At 44.4% G+C, this 21,939-nt stretch overlaps 1 protein-coding gene across 2 annotated transcripts in view; it reads left to right on the plus strand.

Annotated features, from left to right (window-relative positions):
• Positions 1-21,939, plus strand: part of arfgef1 (ADP-ribosylation factor guanine nucleotide-exchange factor 1 (brefeldin A-inhibited)) — a 90,868-nt gene that overhangs the window by 13,128 nt on the left and 55,801 nt on the right. The window contains exons 2-6 of one of the 2 annotated variants that reach the window (XM_080752060.1): positions 13,285-13,315; positions 18,474-18,630; positions 18,948-19,094; positions 20,566-20,745; positions 21,410-21,463. In XM_080752060.1, the coding sequence (XP_080608186.1) occupies positions 13,285-13,315; positions 18,474-18,630; positions 18,948-19,094; positions 20,566-20,745; positions 21,410-21,463 (569 nt within the window). The remainder of the gene's footprint in view (positions 1-13,284; positions 13,316-18,473; positions 18,631-18,947; positions 19,095-20,565; positions 20,746-21,409; positions 21,464-21,939) is intronic. The other variant, XM_080752059.1, reaches the window with a different exon arrangement.

Consider the following 21,939-nt stretch of genomic DNA (forward strand, 5'->3'; position numbering starts at 1 on the left):
TTGATTTATATTAGGATCAGGCCTGGAATTTCTTCATTTTAGGGGCAAAGGCCACTTGGCCTTTGGTGTTGTACATTTGTTGAGGGCACAAAGGCCAAATGCCAGGGCAAGAATGCCATAAAATAAAACAAGATTTTAGTCCATTGAAAGAAATTGTTGAATTTAAGGGTTAGGGATGATAACCTAATCTGCAGTGAAATAGATAAATTATGGTATTTACAATCTGATCCATGCTCAGCCCTGCACTAATCAAAGTCACTGGATTGGTTTAAAGATGGGGACTCGGGAGTCTCAACAAAAGACACTGGTGTCTACTGTACATGACAAGAAAGAGACACCAGTGTCTACATATTGACAAGAAAGAGACAGAGGAGAAAATGGTACAGTCAGATGGGGCATTAAGGCCACTGGCCTCGGTTCATGCCATTGGTTTGAGGGGCACAAGGCCAAACTGAGGGTCAGACATATCTGCCCAGACGTATCTGCCAGCAAATAAATCAATTGCTGGCAGATTTGTTTGGTACTCAGGCTAAGCTTTAGGCATTTGTTATGGATACATTGGTTACGGTTAGAGGGAATCAATCAATGCAGTCAATGTCCCCAAAAGTTTTGCAAAACCAATCTGTCTGTGAAAGTCCCTTTTCACTCTGATCTTATTGCAGAACTATAGCTCACATAGGGGTGGTAGGTAGTTTGCTACAATACATAGAAACCCTTCCCACATAATTTCATTCCTCCTTCCTTCCTAGGTACTTGTAGGTTTCCCTTCTTACCCTGAAATGTTGAAATGAAGTCTAGCATACTATCCCAATCCACTGCCCTCATATTGTCACACGCATGCAGTGCCACACACGCGCACGCACGCACGCACGCACGCACACACACACACACACACGCACTATGGAGATGGTTTAGAGTTGATTTGTTCTGGAAGCTCTCCTTGTCATACTGCCCTCTCTTACTTTCCATCTCTCTCTCTCTCTCTCTCTCTCTCTCTCTCTCTCTCTCTCTCTCTCTCTCTCTCTCTCTCTCTATTTTACTTCGCTGTGTCTCAGCCAGCCATTCCACTCTCAGCATGCTGTTTTCCTGCTGTTGGTCTTGTGATGTGTTGCAGACTGTCTCCAGAGAGCGGTGTTTATCTCTCTCCCTGCCGACAGGGGAGCAGCAGCGTGTGCAGGCACCAATGTGACTTAATTGATCTAATGTTAAAGCTCTTATGAAGGTCTGAGTGTGGACATGTGTGCAGTCAGTGGTGCATTGGTGATTCAATGTTTGGGGGGGTTGCTTATCTAGAGACGTCACGCGCATGTCGCTCAACACCTACTATACAGGTCTATTGATATGCATACAGGCTTGTTTCTTTGTTAAAACACCCTGTGAACATTTTGGGAGTTCACTAAACAATATTAATAATAGCCTACTGTGTCTGAAACATATTGTGATACCTAGATTGACATGCACTGGACGGTCGCGCATGTGCAGATCCTGTTCAAACTCAATGAGACGGTTGCGCATGCGCAGATCCTGTTCAAACTCAATGAGACGGTCGCGCATGCGCAGATCCTGTTCAAACTCAACAAGACCATTCTCACTGGACTGGACACACATTGCTGCCTATAGCGGAGCTTGTTCCACACCGCTCCAAAAAAAACTTAGATAGCAGATAGTAGGGCTATGCAATTAACTGAAAATATATTGAAACTACTTATCTAAAATCCACTCAAAAGCTAATGGATGCAGAAGGAGAATTGTTTCTTTGGTGTAATGGACTACAGCCACTCAAAACTGGATGGCATATGATGGATGAAATGCACTCAAAACTAACCTGTTGTTTTGATGTGCTACTGAAATAAAGCTACACCACGCTTGCCTGATCAAGCACAAATGTAATTTACACAAACACACATTACACACACACACACACACACACACACACACACACACACACACACACACACACACACACACACACACACACACACACACACACACGTTGTGATTCCAGTGTTGATAACCTGGCTAGCTTGTCGTCCATGTGGCAGACTTTACCTGCTGGGTTGGTTGCTGACTGCACTGCTTCTGGCTGTGTGGAATGCCTCGTCACGCCATGCAGGCAGACTAGCAGGAGGAGGGGAGACTCGCTAGCCAGTAAGCAGTTCTTGTCAGACTGGGGAGACTTGAAGTAGGTTGTTTGGCTCATATGCCCAGTGCCTCAGGAAGCTGTTTGACTGTGGTGGTGATACATTAAGAAAGCAGGCTAGCTTATTTTATTTATTTTGTGAGTTGTGTTGCAGTATTATACAGTATATAGCATCACATAAATGAACAATAGTGTCATTTTCCAGTTTGTTTTAACAAACAAGAAGACTCACTTTTCCATTGTAACAAATTGTAGATTTCGTAGTCATTGCAGAGGACGCAAGACTGGGGAAGCCGGGGAGGATGGGGGTGGGGGGTTCCGTTACTTCGGTATTTGCTCACATACTTTCTTCTGAAATGTACGTTTATCGAGCTTGAGGACAACATTCAAAGTAATAGGCAGACAGAAAATAAATGGTGCCATGTTCTATTCGGTTCCTTCCTTAAGCTATACTGTATAGAGCCATATAACCATTCATTTACTAGAGTGCAGTGGATATAGTTTCTGCAGACTATAGCCTATCTATCTACAATCATTAGACATCGTGTTTTACTTTCCCCAAATGTGGAGTCTGCGCCTGCGGGCGGGGTCTTATTCTCTGCCCCTCCGCTCTCCACGCTCGATACTTGAGCATAAATGGTGCTTAAGAGGGACAATGCACTGTGAGCAAGTCAGTTATGGGAAAATCACAGCACCTCAGGGGGATAAACGCAGTTATCATCAGCCCTAGGGCTAATACAAGTTATCACCTTGTCAGTCCTTTTAACACTCCCCTCGGGCACTCACCCTGGAAAAATAAAGGATGGACGTGTGATATCATCTACAGGCTAGTTTTACTCACCCTTAACATTAGTATTTATATAGTTATGCACAGTGCACACCACCTGAGCTTTCGGCTGGCCGATTTACTGTTGGCCCCTGGAGTGGAGTGGTTGAGTCAAAGTGGCTCACTCAAAGACAATAAAGGCCAATTTATACTCCTATTATTCAGAATGCATAGTTATATGTGTGCATACTGCATACTGTTCCGAATGCAAGCGTCATAGTTCACACACTCCGTACTTTTTTATGTTAGCTCAATCTAACTAATGTAACTAATATATCATCAGCTGAAAAACATACTCTTTCACATGCAACACTGCTAGCCTTGCACTGTATCACCAGCCTAGACAGACCCATTGATAGATTGTGACTTCATGTAATAACAAATAGCACACAGAAATCTTCACTGTTTTAGCTCAATCCTATTGTAACTATTTGCTGAAATAGTTTTTTGTTTAGCTACTACGTCTGCAAACATGAACTTCTCATGCATTTATTAATTTGGTAGCGCTGTGTCGTCTTATCATCCTTTTAATTTCTTTCTTCTTCGCTGTGTACCATTGTATCTATATTACTACAGTTCCTCTGGTATTGCTCCGTACATATGCACTCTGTAAACTTCCAGGCAACATGCAGAAAACAGATCAAAATGTACGCAGAGTACGGAGGTTGAGGCCCCATCAGCATCCGTACTGAATGTGGAGTATAAAGGTGGTAGTTGTTCAGGGCAGGGGGAGTGTAATTTGCTATCCCTTTCAAGGTTTCCCTGCAGTCCAGGAATTTGAACAATATTCAGTCACACAACTAGCTACCGTCTGGCCCCCACCAACCCCAGTAATAATGGTGGTATAAGAGCAGCAACAACACTAGTATATCGTCGTTGTCGGGTGGAAATCTCGTATCTCCAAATTTGTACGTTCTTTCGCAAAGCAAAGCCCTGCTTCATCATTCAAGGCTGTCTCACAAAAGTAGTGAAAACAGCCACACAATGCTTGTAGATCGGCTGTTTTCACTAGTTTAAATCATTTTTAAAATGATAAATGCATAACGAACGGTTTCGGACATACAAGATTTTCACCCGACAACGACGATATCTGAACTGTCGCTGGAGGACCGGGAATGCCACCATCGCCCCCTGCAATGTTGTGGCCCTCGGCTTGGTACCCTAGACATGATTCGGCCCTTGGGGAAAACAAATTGGGGAACCCTGCTCTAGGCGCTGCTCCTGTCCCTGTTACTTGCCTTGCCTGCTTGTATTCTACTTTAGCTTGCTATAGCTGAATATTAGTATTATAAGATGCTGACAGAGCTGTTTTGTAGCTCGTATTCAATCCATGATCAACATTTAATGCTGTTCATGTGAGAGTTTGATTGCGTGGATTAACCATAAACCCTTTGTAAAAGTACCTGGTAGTCTACCAAGCACTCTACTCTTCACACCTGTGCTGTGTCTGCATTCCTTTGCCAGCTGAGCCTCTTGTTTGTGATACAGTCCTTCAGTCAGAGCAACAGGCCCTCTCCTGTGGGAGCGCTGTCTCATTGTGTAGGGCACAGCTTGCTTTGCTCACGAAAATGAAACACGAAAATACTGGCGGAAACAGAAAACGACACCCGATTAGGCCAAGGAAGAAAATGCCACCCTACATTTTTTCATTTTGAATTGAGAATAGATTTTGAATCGAATCGTGACCCCAAGAATCTGAATCGAACTTGCCATAAATGTGCCATTTATTCATGTAAGATTGTTTTAATTGGTTGTAAAACAGACCACAAATATCACCTAATAGATCTATATTGCTGCATTCTAATTTCAGTGAGCAGAGCACTCTCATTCTCAAAGGGCACTGTAGATGAACACTATCATTTACAGTGGGGAACCACCTGTGTGTGTGTGTGTGTGTGTGTGTGTGTGTGTGTGTGTGTGTGTGTGTGTGTGTGTGTGTGTGTGTGTGTGTGTGTGTGTGTGTGTGTGTGTGTGTGTGTGTGTGTGTGTGTGTGTGTGTGTGAGACTGTGTGTGTGTGAGACTGTGTGTGTCCGTGTGTGTGTGTGTGTGTGTGTGTGTGTGTGAGACTGTGTGTGTGTGTGAGACTGTGTGTGTCCATGTGTGCCACTGCCTTCATACAGTACATGTCACTCTCTCTTTGTGCTTTGTAATCTTTCTAGCTCTCAGGAATCTCCCTCTCACTGCTCCTGTTCTTGCTTGTATCCTATCCAGGCTCAGTCGAGAGGAGAGTGGAGAAATGATTAGCCAGCCTTTGAATGATCTTATGTCCAGCTGAGGCACAACTTAAAGGAGTAGTTCACCCCCAAAATGACTTTTTTTCTATCAATTACTCACCCCATGGAGACTTGAGTTCAATAATATTTTTGAAGCGGTTAAAGCCGCTTCCAAGGAGTGGCTTTGTATGTCCCGTTCATGTCCATATATGGTCATTCCAGTCCAGAATGAACAGGTTTTATCTGTCCCGTACATCCAGAATATGTGTGTAACGTCCGTCCCGGTCTGATGATTGGATGATTAAAAATGTCCAATGAGACCATACTTTGAGGATTGGTCAAGCTTCACATGACAATTCGGCCCTCCAGATAAAATCATTCATTCATTCAGAATTGGAAGAATGTATAGATCACAGAGTTCATAGCTCTAGAACACATAGAATAAAAGTTCACCGCTTCACTTCGAACCGAGGTTTGATTTTTTAGTTTTTGTCGCATTCCTAAGCCAATAATTTGAGGAGACTCTTTGTAGGCCCTCTTTGTAGGCCCAGAGACCCAAATGCATTTGGGTCTCTGGGTGCAGCCAATTGCAGTTCTTTCCGGTTTCTTTTCAGGACGGAAGTTCAAAGATGGCGTATTTGAATTTGCAGAAAAAGTTACTTGCAACCCATTGCAAGTGAGCCAAAATGGGGGTATTTTTTGTATTTAAAATTCTAGTCTTGAATGAACCATAGTATTGATATTTGCCAAGTGTGATTGTCTGTTGGATCTGTGTCATAGACTGGCCTGGACTCAGCATACAGTAAATTGTACTGACAGATACTCTATATAGATAGATCTCTCCATATACAGTATGGGCATAAAGGGACACAGACTGACAGACAGGAACAACGGTATACTCTGAAAATGGGGAAAATGGGTATCTGATGTAATAAATAGGGTCAGGATCAGTATCAGCTCTGTCAAATGACTACATTGCACTCTACCTATTTTCCAGCAGTTCTAATAGTAGGGCTGTCACGATTATGACATTTTACATGACGATTAATTGTCACTCAAATAATTGCAATTAACGATTTAATTGTGTTTTTGTCGTTGATAATTACATTTCTGTTTGGCTTGTAGGCTTTGAAGTTGCACATCGCAGATATGACACATAACCCAAATATACAAAGAAATGAAGGACATATTTGACAACTTTACACTTTAAAAAGAACATTGATAGTGGAAATAGCAGATCTACAAGCTCACAACGTGTCGCATCGCGGCGCGTTGTGAGCTTGTAGATCTGCTATTTCCAAAAAAAAAATAATGTTTGAACATATATAAACATTTTTCAACATTTAAACGATTATGACTATTATCAAAAAATAATAATTGCGATTAGACGATTATGTAATAATTGTGACAGCCCTATCTAATAGTTCACCAGGCATCGTGGATGAACTTATTGTGAGCTTGTACTGTATCGGCTATTTTCGTTACTCAATATATCATGCTTAATGGTCCATTTGGTTATTTGTCATCTCTGAGTTACAGGTCGCGACACATGCTGCTGTTCCACCACGACACCACCCCAGACAGCTGTTGCATAAACTGCCATACATGCCATCTATGCCAAATGTATGCCAAGGGACCACACCTCTTGAAACCCAAGGAAAAGTGATATGTCTGCACATAATAGCTCTCCCCGAGGGTGAATTTTCATACCCTGACTTTAATGTAGAGTAATGCTCCCTTTGTGTCATATAAGTTAGTGTAATTCACTGTGGGGATTGGGGTCAAACGATAGAGCCAAGGGGAAGAGGACAGCGCACCTTGAAGTTGAACATGATGAAAAACTGCTGCCGCTTTAAGAAGTGGTGAGTCAGGTTTCTGTTGGCTGCTCTCATACATTATGGAAGCCACAAAGGCTGGCTTTGTATCGGGGTCTGGTTTGCGCTATAGCTCCTCAGAGAGTCGTATGGCCCCCTCCTAATGTATCTGGTCAACATAATGGGTTTCTTATGTAGGCTCCCCACATTAGAGGCCTTGATTAGCCCTGGATGGGGGCTAGATATCAATGTTGCTGGGCTGGGGGAGCATGCTCCAGGCCTGTAAACAGAGCAGTGTGTTTTGTTTCTGCTGGAAGGCCTGGCACTGCAGCTTCTATCTACAGTAGTCATCTCCAGGCTCTTTGGGAGAGGTTCTGTTCAAGGGCAGATGGAGCTGTTTTGTCAGTGTCAGTAGACACCTTTTATTTCTGATGTTTTTTTTTTCCTGTCTCTCAGAGAATCAGCATGATCGGCCCGCTTCATTCTATGAACTTTCTAGAATGACAATGATTAAGCGCGCAGAACAGCAGCGGCAGCTCATTACGGTAACGATCAAATTGTCCTATATGGTCGAAGGTAGGGATGGGACGATATGAAAATGTCATATCACGATTATTGTGACAAAAGAAATCGTGATTTATGATATTGTCGCGATAATTAAAAATCCATTATCCTGGGGCAGAGCCTTTGCCAAAAAATAGCAGATCTACAAGCTCACAACGCGTTGCGTTGCGACGCGTTGTGAGCTTGTAGATCGGCTATTTTTTGGCAAAGACATTTGATAGAAAGTGGAAAAAAAGACTTATCAAGTAAGTATTTTATAAGTACCTTTTACCAATTATTGAGGGGTTAAGTGGTACCGGATATGCAGCTCGGCAAATAAAAGGTGAATTGATCCCAGTGCATGACGGAGGACAATATCACGATAAATCTCAACGATACGATTATCGTGAGTGTTATTTTATCACGATAAACCATAATATCGCTTATCGTCCCATCCCTAGTCGAAGGACCACACCATATCCACTCCTTCCCTGTCCATTGCTGCTGCTGCTGCTTTGATTATTCTGGGGGTCCCAGGATTCAGTAGGACGGTCTTTTCAAGGTCAACAACAGCACTCTCTACACCTAGCACAGGAGCAGAGGCGGGGAATGAGCAGTCTTCTTGGTTATATAAGTTGTAAAAGTGCTGGCAGTAATGTAGCGTTTCTGGGCAAATTGTAGGGTGTAGATTAGAAAGACCTGCACCTAACACGGCTGTGGAAGACATTTGTGTTTCTCTCCCACTCCCCGTAGGCTGCATGGAAGGATTGCTGGTTCGTTCACAGACAGAATTGATGTCAAGGTTGAGTTGGTGCAAATGAGATATACTCTACATTAACTCATTCTCTGCCCCAGTAAAATAATGTTATGGGCCGTTGAAAACAGCATCTCTAGCCCAAACTTGCGATGTAAACACAGAAGCCATGATATACAGTAGGCATTTCTGCGAAAAGATGTAAATGGAAACGGATGGGGATTTCATGTTGCGATGCGATGACATCTCCTGTTTTCCTGTTATATTGTGACTACGATTTTCTTTTACACTATCTGCAACTCTTGGCTAACTTGTGTGTGTGCACAAACTAAATGCCATTGTGTACGTACACATAACTGAATGTGTGTGCAATAGGGATGGGATGATAAGCGATATTATCGTTTATTGTGATAAAAAAACACTCACAATAATTGTATCGTGGAGATTTATTTTATCGTGATATCGTCCTCTGTCATGCACTGGGATCAATTCACTTTTTATTTGCCGAGCTGCATATCCGGTACCACTTAAACCCTCTATAATTGTTAAAAGGTACTTATAATATACGTACTTGATACAGTCTTTTTTTCCCACTCACTAATAAATGCCTTTGCCAAAAAATAGCCGATCTACAATCTCGCAATGCGATGCGCTGTGAGCTTGTAGATCTGCTATTTTTTGACAAATGTTCCGCCCCAGGATAATGGATTTTGATTATCGCGATAATATCGTAAATCGCGATTTCTTTTGTCACATTAATCGTGATATGACATTTTCATATCAACCCATCCCTAGTGTGCAATGCATTAGTGTCACTTGATTGTGATCATGAATTCAGCTTGTTTAGCTTGAAACCAACAGCTGGTTGAAGCCGGTGTTGTCATTTGTGGGGCCTCGCTGCGTAGATCACAGGGCTTTCTATGTCTAATAAGTATGTCACCACTTGCATTATACACCACCAAACAAATTATCTGGATGACAATCCCAACCCATCACTCCCACCAAACTGACTGTTTGTGTGTGTGCACCGTCTGCCTGCCTGTTTGGCGTTGTGTTTACACACGCTCATTTGAATGAATTTGGTGACTGGGCGTACCCAGATCAGTTTACATGAATGCGATTCTGAACGGACGGACAGCTGCTCAGTGCATTGCATGTTCACAACAATGCGTTACGCGTTCGGTTCCGCCCACATTCTGACAACATTTCCGACCACAGCCTGCCTACTGCAGAGTAAAGGCTTCAGTGTTCATTTAACACTGAGGGCTGTATTTTGATTGTCTCAAGTACCAGCTCTTATGCCTTAACTTAAAGGCCCGTCCATACTGCCTTCGACCACTGAACTTTTCGTCGGAGAGTTCTGACTTTCCGACGTGCAGCTTTCCAAACTCTAATTCGGCTTTTCAGAAGTGACATCATTTAGTAGTTGAACCGGACCTTTCCGACAAAAGGTTTGGTGGTCGGAGGCAGTATGGACAGGCATAAGAGCTGGTACCTAAGACAATCAAAATACAGCCCTGAGAGTAAAAATCACACCCGTGTGAACTGAGCGGTGGTTTACCCACCTCATAGATCATGTGTACCGATTTTTGTGACATTTGAAGAAAATATGTAGGAAAAGGAGCAAAAAGTGTGTTTTGGAGAAAATTCAAGATGGCGGAAAATCTATCCTGGCGCAAATGGGCGTGGCCTATATGGGGAGATGCGTCTTGACCCAAGGAATCCAGGGAAAAATATCTACGGTTCAAGAGTTACGGGGCAAAACGTAAAGTGGGCCGTTATAGCGCCACCATGAGGCCGAGTGATGTAATTATTTTTCGATTCATTCTTAAAATCATTATGAATCTCCTCTCCGAGGTTTGAAACTGTAGCTCCTATGGTTTACGAGAGAAAAATACTTGAAAGTGATTTCTTGCATTGTCCCATTATAAGTCAATGGGGACAATTAAGCGTTGTTTTTTGCCGATTACGTCGGCATGGTAAGGCGGATCGGAACGAAAGGTAATAGCACACCATTCCCGGCCGAGCTGCACATTTTGATGTATATATTGCGCGAGTGGTGTAAATGGTGCGGCACTAGTTACGCGCCGAAGTTTAGGCTACATACACGGACGGAGACAGACAGACCCACACACACGGCCACGTATAGGAGCGTTGTGACCACCGCTCAAAAATGGATGCCAACACTGAGGAGTTTACCGTGCGTGCTTGCTTGCGTGCGTGTGTGTGACTCACACGTTTGAGATTGAATGCTAGACCTCTGCTCAGACAGTGATTCATCAACAGCAGAGAAAAGGCCATACACGACCACACATCGATTCTGTGGCTTACAGCAGATGCTTGTTTTTTGAGCGGTGGTCACAACGCTCCTATACGTGGCCGTGTGTGTGGGTCTCCGTCCGTCCGTCCGTGTCTGTCTGTATGTAGCCTAAACTTCGGCGCGTAACTAGTGCCGCACCATTTACGCCACTCGCGCAATATATTCATCAAAATGTGCGGCTCGGCCGGGAATGGTGTGCTATTACCTTTCGTTCCGATCCGCCTTACCATGCCGACGTAATCGGCAAAAAACGACGCTTAATTGTCCCCATTGACTTATAATGGGACAATGCAAGAAATCACTTTCAAGTATTTTTCTCTCGTAAACCATAGGAGCTACAGTTTCAAACCTCGGAGAGGAGATTCATAATGATTTTAAGAATGAATCCAAAAATAATTACATCACTCGGCCTCATGGTGGCGCTATAACGGCCCACTTTGCGTTTTGCCCCGTAACTCTTGAACCGTAGATCGGAAAATTAAAATTCTTTTTTCCCTGGATTCCTTGGGTCAAGACGCATCTCCCCATATAGGCCACGCCCATTTGCGCCAGGATAGATTTTCCGCCATCTTGAATTTTCTCCAAAACACACTTTTTGCTCCTTTTCCTACATATTTTCTTCAAATGTCACAAAAATTGGTACACATGATCTATGAGGTGGGTAAACCACCGCTCAGTTCACACGGGTGTGATTTTTTGCTCGAGAGCGCCTTGTTCGGGTCCAGCGCTCTGACCTTCCCTGAAGGACTTGTTGATGACGAGTCCTAGGGTTGGCAACTTTTTAGATTTGCTTTTCCTCTTGTAGCCTAATCACTACCGACTTACTCATTCATGGCCTCTTGCTCCACGGCCATCAGCAACACACACTGATGTTCCACAGCATGCGGATAGCTTTGCGTGCACACTCACACACACTCACTCTCTCACACATGTACGACGCGTGCGTACACACACACACACACACACACACACACACACACACACACACACACACACACACACACACACACACACACACACAAACAAACTGCTGCAGACATTAATTTTCATGATTATGTTGGGAACAGAGTCAGAGAGATAGACAGGAAGGACTTGGATCAAGGGGCCAGTGGGTCACAGTCCCATTGTATTTGGTGCAGAGTGATACGATGGAAAGCTGCCAACATAAAATGTCCTTGGATCGCATGTCAGTTCCACAGGGTGGGACCTGTGTGTGTGTGTGTGTGTGTGTGTGTGTGTGTGTGTGTGTGTGTGTGTGTGTGTGTGTGTGTGTGTGTGTGTGTGTGTGTGTGTGTGTGTGTGTGTGTGTGTGTGTGTGTGTGTGTGTGTGTGTGTGTGTGTGTGTGTGTGTGTGACTGTGTGACTGTGTGTGTGACCCTTGGTGGTGGGCAGTTACTTACTTTACCTCTGCACCATCATTCACAGAAACATAATGTCTTCCTTGATACAACATGTTCTGAAGATACTGATAAGATGAACATTATGTTTAAATGTTGAACTTCCAGTTTGTATTACCTTTTTTTGCCCATAACATACCTTTGTAGTTTGTACAAAGTATTCTTAATTTAACACAAAGCTGAAACCTGCTACGGAGACTGTTGTGGTTACTGTTGCTAGGCATGTAAGAATAATACTGAATGTTTAGCATCAGCTGAGCCTCTCAGTTAGTGTTTCACCATTATCTCACCTCTCTCTCTCTGTCTCTCACTATAACTTTATATCTTCTTTCCTCTGCTCCTCTGCTCCTCTATGTCATTGCTCAGCTGTGGTCTCAGACCCTTGCCTTCATGTCTGCGGATCAGTGTACAAACACAGTAACATTGTGCTTGGCTCACACGCACACTAGCGCACCGGGCGGGTGGTTAACTGTGTTTCTACTGTGTGTGTAAACTGTGTTACTACTGATCGGTCAGTGTGTTGCCACATTGATCTGTCTCCTTTCTCTCTGGGGGAAAAATCTGAATCTGCCATTGCAAGAAATAAATGTCCCTCTGCAGATTTAGTCTGTCGCACTCAGTTGTGATTGGATTTGACTCTCTCTGAAGTTGTGAGGGACCGACCAATCAGGGCCCTGTATGCAAATATGGGGCGCCAGAGGCATTTTTCTTAATCCGCCCCTTAGAAATGCAGGTTTCCATATAGAGATTTAGTGCCAGGCTAGCAACCATCGGGTTCACAAAAAAGGCATGCTCTCATTTTTGCATGAGTTTGTTTGTCTTGAGGTTTCACTCCATATCACCCTTTATGACATGCAAAGTGTGTGTAGAAGAAGCATGCAAGCGAGCGTACATGACATGCACATAACATTACTCCTGTTTGAGCCTGACCTCTTGAGAGCACAGCTGCTGACCTCTTGAGAACATTGAGGGAGATATACTGTACATTTTTTTGCCATAGCTGTCTCCTTGGATGCACATAAACATGTCAGACAGCGCAAGCTCAGCAGGAGCCAAGAAAGATCCTCTGAAACTCAGGTCTTCGTCAACACGACAAATCCTCTGTGCTGCACTGTAGCCTATGCTGCTGCTATTCCCAGTGGTGTTATTAGCTTAGTAAAACATGAGCAGAATTTACTCGCCCCTAGGCTGATCCTGGACTAACATCTCACACTCTCTCTCTCTCTCTCTCTCTCTCTCTCTTCCTCTCCCTCTGTGTCTCTCCTTTCTATTTCAGAGGAAATCAAAGAAGAATCAGAAAGATTAAGGTAAGCTGATTTAAATGATTTAAAACAAGATCACTCTTTGTCTGTGCATTTGCAACTCCTACAGGTTAGTTGGGCTGCATGTTGAGCAGAGTGCGAAGATGGATAGCACGTTTCTCACTACATGCTCCGCCCTCCCAGTGTAAACTCCTTACAGCAGGCCAGGGGTCTTTAACCTTTTCAGGCCAAGGACCCCTTAGTTGAGTGAGAGATGAAGCAGGGACCCCCACGACCTTTTCATAGATTCCATATATTTAATTGTTTGACAGCACAATCATCAGTGTATTTTGGATTCATGTCAATTTGTGTTTTCAGATATTTAACCACTTGAACCGTCAATACTTAATAAACTTGACCTTTCACTCTGTACTTAGTCTGCTCTTTTCCCGCTCTACACCAAACCTCTTGCAGAAAATAGCCGATCTAAAAGCTCACAATGCCTCGTGCTGCGAGGCGTTGTGGATCTGCTATTTTTGGCTAATGTTCTCAGAATGTGGATGCTAGGGTTCAAGTGGTTAATGTAAAAAAGGAGGAAAAAAGTTTCTATCACACAAAGATTTGGAGGACCCCCTGAAGTAACACTGAGGACCCCCTAGGGGTCCCGGACCCCCTGTTGAAGACCCCTGCCTGCCTTACAGTGAACTGTCAGAAGCAGCCGGTGACGTCACGTGTTTCGGAGGAGACACGTGTTGTCCACAGCACACCCTCCCCAACAGTGACAGGGACTACATTGGTGAATTGGGATTTGGCATGATGACTAAAATGAAATGATTGTAAGAAAGAATTGGGGAGAAAACTAGAACAAAATCCCATCAGGTGGTCATTTAAATGGTTTTGTCTGCCAGTTTCTGCTTGTTCAGGCCCTGTAAGATTCAAGGCAAGCAGCCCTCCCTCTCTCTCAATCGCTGTGGGGTCATGCTGTGGGGTTTTGTCTCTGTGCTGCCTGTAGTGTGTTTTTGTGTTTTCCCCTTGCCCTCTTGTTAATGAGTTCACAAACCCCTGCCTAGATGCCCAAGTCCTGTGTGTGTGTGTGTGTGTGTGTGTGTGTGTGTGTGTGTGTGTGTGTGTGTGTGTGTGTGTGTGTGTGTGTGTGTGTGTGTGTGTGTGTGTGTGTGTGTGTGTGTGTGTGTGTGTGTGTGTGTGTGTGTGTGTGTGTGTGTGTGTGTGTGTGTGTGTGTGTGTGTGCTGGTATTTGTATGCACTGCGGGTGCCCCGGCTGCCATGTAACGGCCTTGGAATGAAATGTAGCATGATTGCCACTCCTCCACCCCATCCCCTCTGCTGCCAGCTTCTCTCTCTGTCTTTCTGTCCCTCTCTTGTTATCTCTCTGTCTCTCTCCGTTCACATTCCTCTACTCTGATGTGCACATAAACAGAAGAACCACATCAGCATTTTTCAGAGACCCATGTTGTCTTGAAGGAGACTCCTGGTTCTGTGGTGGTTGAGGGTTTTCTGATAAATATTGGACATCAATTAATGTCTGGCCGGCATCTCCTACACCCTGGGTGGGTTAAAGGAGTAGGTCACCCCCAAACTGACTTTCTTTCTCACCCCTTGGAGACTTTTTTTTTGTTTTTTTGTTGTTGTTTTTTTGTTGCATTCCTCAGCCAATAATTTGATTATAATCAATTCAGCCCCTTTGATCTCAGATGGGGACCCAAATGCATTCGGGTCCCCATCTGGAATCAATGGGGGTACATTTATTGTAATCAAATTATTGGCTTAGTAATGCGACAAAAAAAGGTTAGGGGCAATTGGGGTGAACTATTCCTTTAATCTCCACCTGTGCATATCTCAGATCTTACGAAAATGTGACTCTGGCATGGTTGTGATTACAAAGGGATTACAATGCCTTTTCATGGTCCCATGCTGTTCACTTCCTATCACCCCTCTGCCTCAACATAAATTCTGACCACTTTATAACCAGGCAGAACCTTCTTTTTTTTTATCACACATGGAATGGCCATTAACAGCTTTCCCTATACTGGGCAAAATCCTCAGTGCCAGCGTTAAGCTTCGCTTATACTGTAGCTCTAAGGAAGACTTTTACCTCTGAGGAGCCATTGCCACCTCCCTAGCTGAATGGCTAAAGTACACGTAATGTCCATACTATGAATAAGCAGTATAAAGCAGAAGTTGGGCTGGTTCTAGGGGTTGGGGGGGCAGGCTGGCCGGGTCCAGAAATAAACTACAGGAGCAGGGTAACAGCAGGCGGGTGTGTGTGCAGGCGGGCGGGCGGGCGGGGGGCGGGTGGGGTTGGGGGGGGTGGTGGTGGGGTGGAACACAGTATCTCTGTAGCCATTAAACAAAACGGGTATTTCTTACATTGATGCTCCTACATATTATCATGCAAGCACCAGTTAATAAAGTTACTTTCCATCCCTCATCCCTCATCCCACATCCCATAACCCACACACTGCACATCATTTCGGAGCTCATATCTTTGAACGGGTAAGGGCTAGTTGTGAAAGAAAAAAGGAAGATTGGGGTGACCTGAATGGAACATGGTACATACATACCAGTAAGACTCCCTAATCGGGAGATAAGCGACCGTAGGTGGCTTATCTCCACAAATAGGGAAAAAATTTGTTTTTCCCAAATCTTCCTGATCCATGTTGATGACATGAGTGTAGACATGCTGTGTAGTGATATTCGTGATTTTAGGGCAAAAACTGTAGGAGCAGTGTCCAAAAATGTGTTTTAAAAATCGTCCTGAAGGTGGCGCTAGAATAGGGCCATGTGAGAAATGAGGGGTGGGGTCTCCGCGTTGCCTTGGCGGACGAATAGGTACCGGCCCCGGCTCTCCCGGACGCTCCTAGCCCGAGTTACGGCATTTTATGTGCGCTGCAGTGGCAGGGGGTCCTCCACTGGGGGCGCCACCACTTTTGCATCCGTTCTGGAGCACCAGGAGTCGGTGGTCCCCGGGAATTCCCCGTGAGCAGCCCCGTTGGGGTGGTCATTTGGTCATTTTTGCACATTTGGTCATTTTTTACATCTGGGGGTCCCCCAGGGACCTTGGAGGTTGTAGTTTTGGCAGGCAAGGAGTGTGTGTGTAAAATCTGGCATGGATCGGGTCAACGGGTGCAGAGATATAAGCAGGGAAAAAGTGTGACGTGTGACGTGTGAGCACATTTGGTCATTTTTTACATCTGGGGGTCCCCCAGGGACCTGGGGGTCCCTGGGGCTCCGGGGGTCCTTGGAGGTTGTAGTTTGGCAGTCAAGGAGTGTGTGTGCAAAATTTGTCATGGATGGGGGCAACGGTTGTGGAGATATGAGCAGGGCAAAAGTGTGACGGACTGACTGACTCACTGACAGACAGCCCGTGGAGGTTTTGGTAGTAAATGCGACCTACGGTCGCAATCACATGGGTGCAATATTAGACATAGAAAGGTAGACGCCTCCTCCCGCTTTGGGGTGTTGGTAAAAAAGGACTGGCAGTGGCAAGCTTCCGGAGGCACTTGCTTCCAGAGGCACTTGCTTTGGCAATGTAAACGTTTGTCTCCTCATGCCAATAAAGTTCCTTTTAATTGAATATAAGTCCCAGAAAAGACACACTGTGATTGGTCAGTAGTCACTTTGAGTGCCTTTTTTTACCAGTCGTGCCAATGAACTGCAGCGCCGGATGAGGTATCTAGCTTTTTATATCCGTGGGTGCAATGCTCTGTACAGTGAGTACCCGGTTCGATTCCCAGCCAGCAAGACCATTTACTGAATGTCACCCCCCTGCTCACCCTGTTTCTCCTCTGTTGCATTCCCTAATATATCTTGGAAAGGAAATAGGAAAGGAAAATCAAATGGCAGGGAAGGCATTGAAGAACACATGTCCACACTGGAGAGCATTCAGATAAGCCTGTGTTTTTATCTGATCTATTATTGGCTTTTTTTTTTTATGTTTCCTTCCTCCTCTCCTCTCCTCTCCTCTCCTCTCCTCTCCTCTCCTCTCCTCTCCTCTCCTCTCCTCTCCTCTCCTCTCCGTCTGCGAGGTCATCCCTCTAAAGGAGCTGAAGTCATCCTTTTTCTCTGCCAAGGCATAAACAAATAAACCCACCATACCCCCTCTCTCTGTGTCCATCTCCCTCCTCCTCCACTAAGGGCACAGTGCACTCTGGGTGTGGTACTACCCTGGCTGCCGGGGGATGCTTAAGAGCATGGGTCTTCAACAGGGGGTCCGGGACCCCTAGGGGGTTCTCAGAGTTACTACAGGGGGTCCTCCAAATCTTTGAGTGATAGAAAGTTTTTTTTTGTCCTTTTTTATATTAACCACTTGAACCCTAGTGTCCATATTCTGAGAACTTTAGCCAAAAATAGCTGATCTACAAGCTCACAACGCCTCGCAGCGCGAGGTGTCGTGAACTTGTAGATCGGCTATTTCCGGCAAAGAGCTTTGGTGTAGAGGGGAAAAGAGCAGACTAAGTACAGAGTGTAAGGTCAAGTTTAGTAAGTATTGACGGTTCAAGTGGTTAAATATCTGAAAACACAAATTGACATGAATCCAAAATACACTGATGATTCACGATTGTGCTGTCAATGTCACTATACGGAATCTATGAACAGATTGTGGGGGTCCCTGCTTCATATCTCTCTCAGGTAAGTGGTCCTTGGCCTGAAAATGTTGAAGACCCCTGTTTAAGAGACATGAACCACTGCCATCCTTTACATCTACACCTCCAGAGCGAAAGAACAGAGAAATATAGTTTCAGCTTTTGATTAATGGCACAGTTACGAGCTCATGGCTGGTAGATGCTCGCTCAGCGGAAAACAAAAACGAAGCAGAGCCGTTGGAATATGGAGCCTACAGCGTTGCCCCCTCTGCCAAGTCAGAGAGATGAATTTCCAGCACAGTCAGTCACTACACCGAATACAGTGTCATAAGAAAAATATGTTTATTTGCCTATTCCCCTGAGGTTAGCATGTATTCACATCACCAGAGGGATGGAAATACAGGATCAGCATTCTTCTTTTCTTTTTTCACAATATACGCAAAGGCTCAGCGCTTTGCTCGACACGAGATCAGTACGAGCTGAAGTGGTAGTGAACACCAAGCGTGGTTCTTTAACGTGCCACTAGCTGTGGCTGCATGTCAAAAGGGGGACTCTGGTTGACGGAACTGTTTCTTTTACCAGACACTCTCCCTCTCTCTTTCTATGTTCTTCCATCCCAGTCCGCCCCCAGGAGATGGCAAATCGAGCTCCAGCACTTTACCGCCAATCAAATCGAAGACCAACTTCATCGAAGCCGACAAATACTTCCTGCCGTTCGAGCTGGCGTGTCAGTCCAAATGTCCGCGCATCGTCATCACCTCACTTGACTGTTTACAGGTCAGTGGTCGTGGAGGGGCGGAACCAAAACCAAGTGTGTGTTTGTGTTTGGATGAGACATAAAGTTGTATTTACTGTGCTCTCCACAGTCTGTTAATGCCTGTTAATCCACTGTTGGCCATGTCTCACTGAGCAGTGTTGTTCATGTTTGAATGCTTCATCATCAGTCATTTCTTAATTCAGTTAAAGCTGAATTTAGCAGTGTGAATCTATGACTATTGGAACATCATCGCGGAGCATCATGACTATCTGAACAAAGTTGCCACCATCTCGTGTTATACATCACGTTGTTTCTGTGTGTGTGTGTGTATGTGTAGAAGCTGATTGCATACGGTCACCTGACAGGCAGTGCCCCGGACAACACAGCCCCGGGCAAAAAGCTGATCGACCGAATCATAGAGACCATCTGCGCCTGTTTCCAGGGACCACAGACTGATGAAGGCGTACAACTACAGATCATCAAGGTGTGCCACTGTGCCTACTCTTCCCTCTCGAACATGTGTGTCTGTCTGGAGGGATAGTGATTTATTATATACGTATAGTATATCAATTATATATATTGTTATCTAGCATCCACCATTGACACAAAAGTCACTAAGTGAACTGTATAGAGTATAGCAGTGAGGTGCCGGAACTTGGAAGTACACTATAGGGGATTTCCTTATCAGCCATGTCCATAATGTCTTAACAATTCAATGTACACTTACCACTAGGATCCTGTTTGTAAAACTACGCCATTATGCTACTGTAGAAGCCGCAAGTCTGTATGCAATCACTCTAGTGTTAAGAAAAACAAGTTTCACTAGCAATCTGCTCACAGAGAAATACTACATTACCCACAATGCTGTGAGTTTAACATGCGTTGCTATGGAAATGGAATTCAATAGCAATGGAAAGGAGTTCCATTTCCCAAAGGAGTTATATTTTTATGACTCAATGTTTATTTTGTTTTATATTTTTCACAATAACATCGAACAAAGTACACAGCAACCATAGAACAGACAAAAACAAAACACAACACAACACAACACAACACAACACAATAAAACAAACACAACCACAAGACAAAACAAAACGAAAAAAAAAAAAAAAAAAAAAAAAAGTAAAACTAAACAATGCCAAACAATCCCGGGTAACAGCCACATACTGTACAATATAACAGTATATTGCGCCATAACCACGCCTCAAGTCCTATTGGCCATACACATTATAAAGCCTCCCCATTTGCGGATGTATTTATCCATTCTATCAGACCTCCTATTAATCATTTCCTCATAAGCAGCCACCCTGCCAATCTCTCTATATTATTCTTGGAAAGAGGAACTCCCCTCCTTCTTTCTTCCAACCCCTCATCAGAACGTGTCTACCAATCATGATAGCCGTCAGGATGAAATCTGCATATTCACAGTGGGCAACCTGCTTCGGGTCGCCCAGTATGTAAAGCCTAGGGCAGAACGGGAAATCAATTCTTGTCATTGCTACGATGCAGTTATGGATTTGATTCCAAAAGCTCTCAATTACAGACATTCCCATAGTGTGTGAATTAGGGTGCCCACCGATTGAAGGATCTTCACACTTCCAACATTCAGCTGTCTCTTTAAGACCAAGTCTGTGCAATCGTTCAGGTGTCCAATAGAAGAAGCGGTTATGAATTTTAAATTGAATCAATCTGATTCTGATATCTTTAGACATATATTTAGACATAGACGTTATAACCATACCTAACACCATACCAAAAATCTAAAACGTATCACCAAGTGCACGATTTTCACGAATTCCCTCCCAGCTAACAGCAGTGACAACGCACACGTGTGGGATTAATTGGCATGACGACTAAATTCGGGAGAAAAGGGAAAAACAAGAAAATCTATTGATTACTGCTATTCATGCCCCATTCTTTCACAATTGACCCATCCACTCCCCTCTCTCTCTTAGGCCCTGCTGACCGCTGTGACGTCCCAGCACATAGAGATCCATGAGGGCACCGTCCTCCAGGCCGTGCGGACATGTTACAACATCTACTTGGCCAGCAAGAACCTCATCAACCAGACCACGGCCAAGGCCACGCTCACACAGATGCTCAATGTCATCTTCGCCCGCATGGAGAACCAAGCAGTATGTCCTCACACTTTAGTATTGTACACACACACACACACACACACACACACACACACACACACACACACACACACACACACACACACACACACCGGGTAAACAAAGGGGCAATGCCATAATGGGCCATAATGTGGGGCAATGCTACACTTGAGTCTCATTATTCTACTCTAGATATTGCTTGGGAAAAGCAATGTATTGCCAGCGAAGCAATCTGTAAACTGAGTGTACAAAATCTTGACTCGACAATTTTATTGGGTTTCAGTTGCAAAGTAATTTCCGTGTTGCTAGGTGGTTCGCTCATGCCACTGTTCAGGAAAGGGTAGTTATAGTTAAGATAGAACATTGACTTTGTGTTCCAGAAAGGTTTTTAACCACTTTCTATCTGGAGTCAATATTCTGGGCATATCATTATGGCCCATTAACAGTATATTAAAAAAAAAGGGAAAGGGTAGGAAGGAAGGAAAAAAAGAAATATAGCAGATCTTCACCATGATGCGACACATTGTGAGCTTGTAGAAGTATACATGTATGGCATACTGTAAGTGGTTAAGGTGCTGCATTCAAAACAAGCTTGCTCTAATGTCATCTTTTTTCTTTTCAACTGACACTTTCCCCCTCCTCCCTCACTTGCCTCCCTCCCCGTCACCCCTTGGACACATAGCTTACAAATCACAAGCTATCTTGGTCTCTGGCCTCCAGAAAGCGTGACCGCCAGGTAAAGCGTACAGGAACTGCCGACTTGCCTGAACTAAATTATGAACTCTCTCCTGCGTGTGTGCGCGCGCGTGTGTTGCATCAGGCTTAAATCCATCCACCCATCCACTCATGTGTTTCCTCCTGCGTTCCAGCTCTGGAGCCAGTATGCCATGTGGTTCCACCGTGCTTGTTGTGGCCTTCGTTGACTTGCCTACAAATCATCTTGCTTCCCTTGCACCGATTTCACATTTTACTTTTTCATTCACTTGCGGACACTTTGGGTGTGTGTGTGTGTGTGTGTGTGTGTGTATATTATATATGTGTGTGTGTGCCTGTTTTTGTTTTACGGCAGTCGTGCCTCTCAGTTTTGTCAATTTACTATTGTTATTGTTTGTTTGCTGTATCCAGTGTACCCAAAAGACTTATTTCAAAGCATTGACAGGCTGGTGCTCACTGAGTCAGACTGAGATAGACATTATAGTAAGAAACAGACAG

This window comes from Nannobrachium achirus, assembly GCF_963921795.1.
Source record: "Nannobrachium achirus genome assembly, chromosome: 21".
Taxonomy (NCBI): Eukaryota; Metazoa; Chordata; class Actinopteri; order Myctophiformes; family Myctophidae; genus Nannobrachium; species Nannobrachium achirus.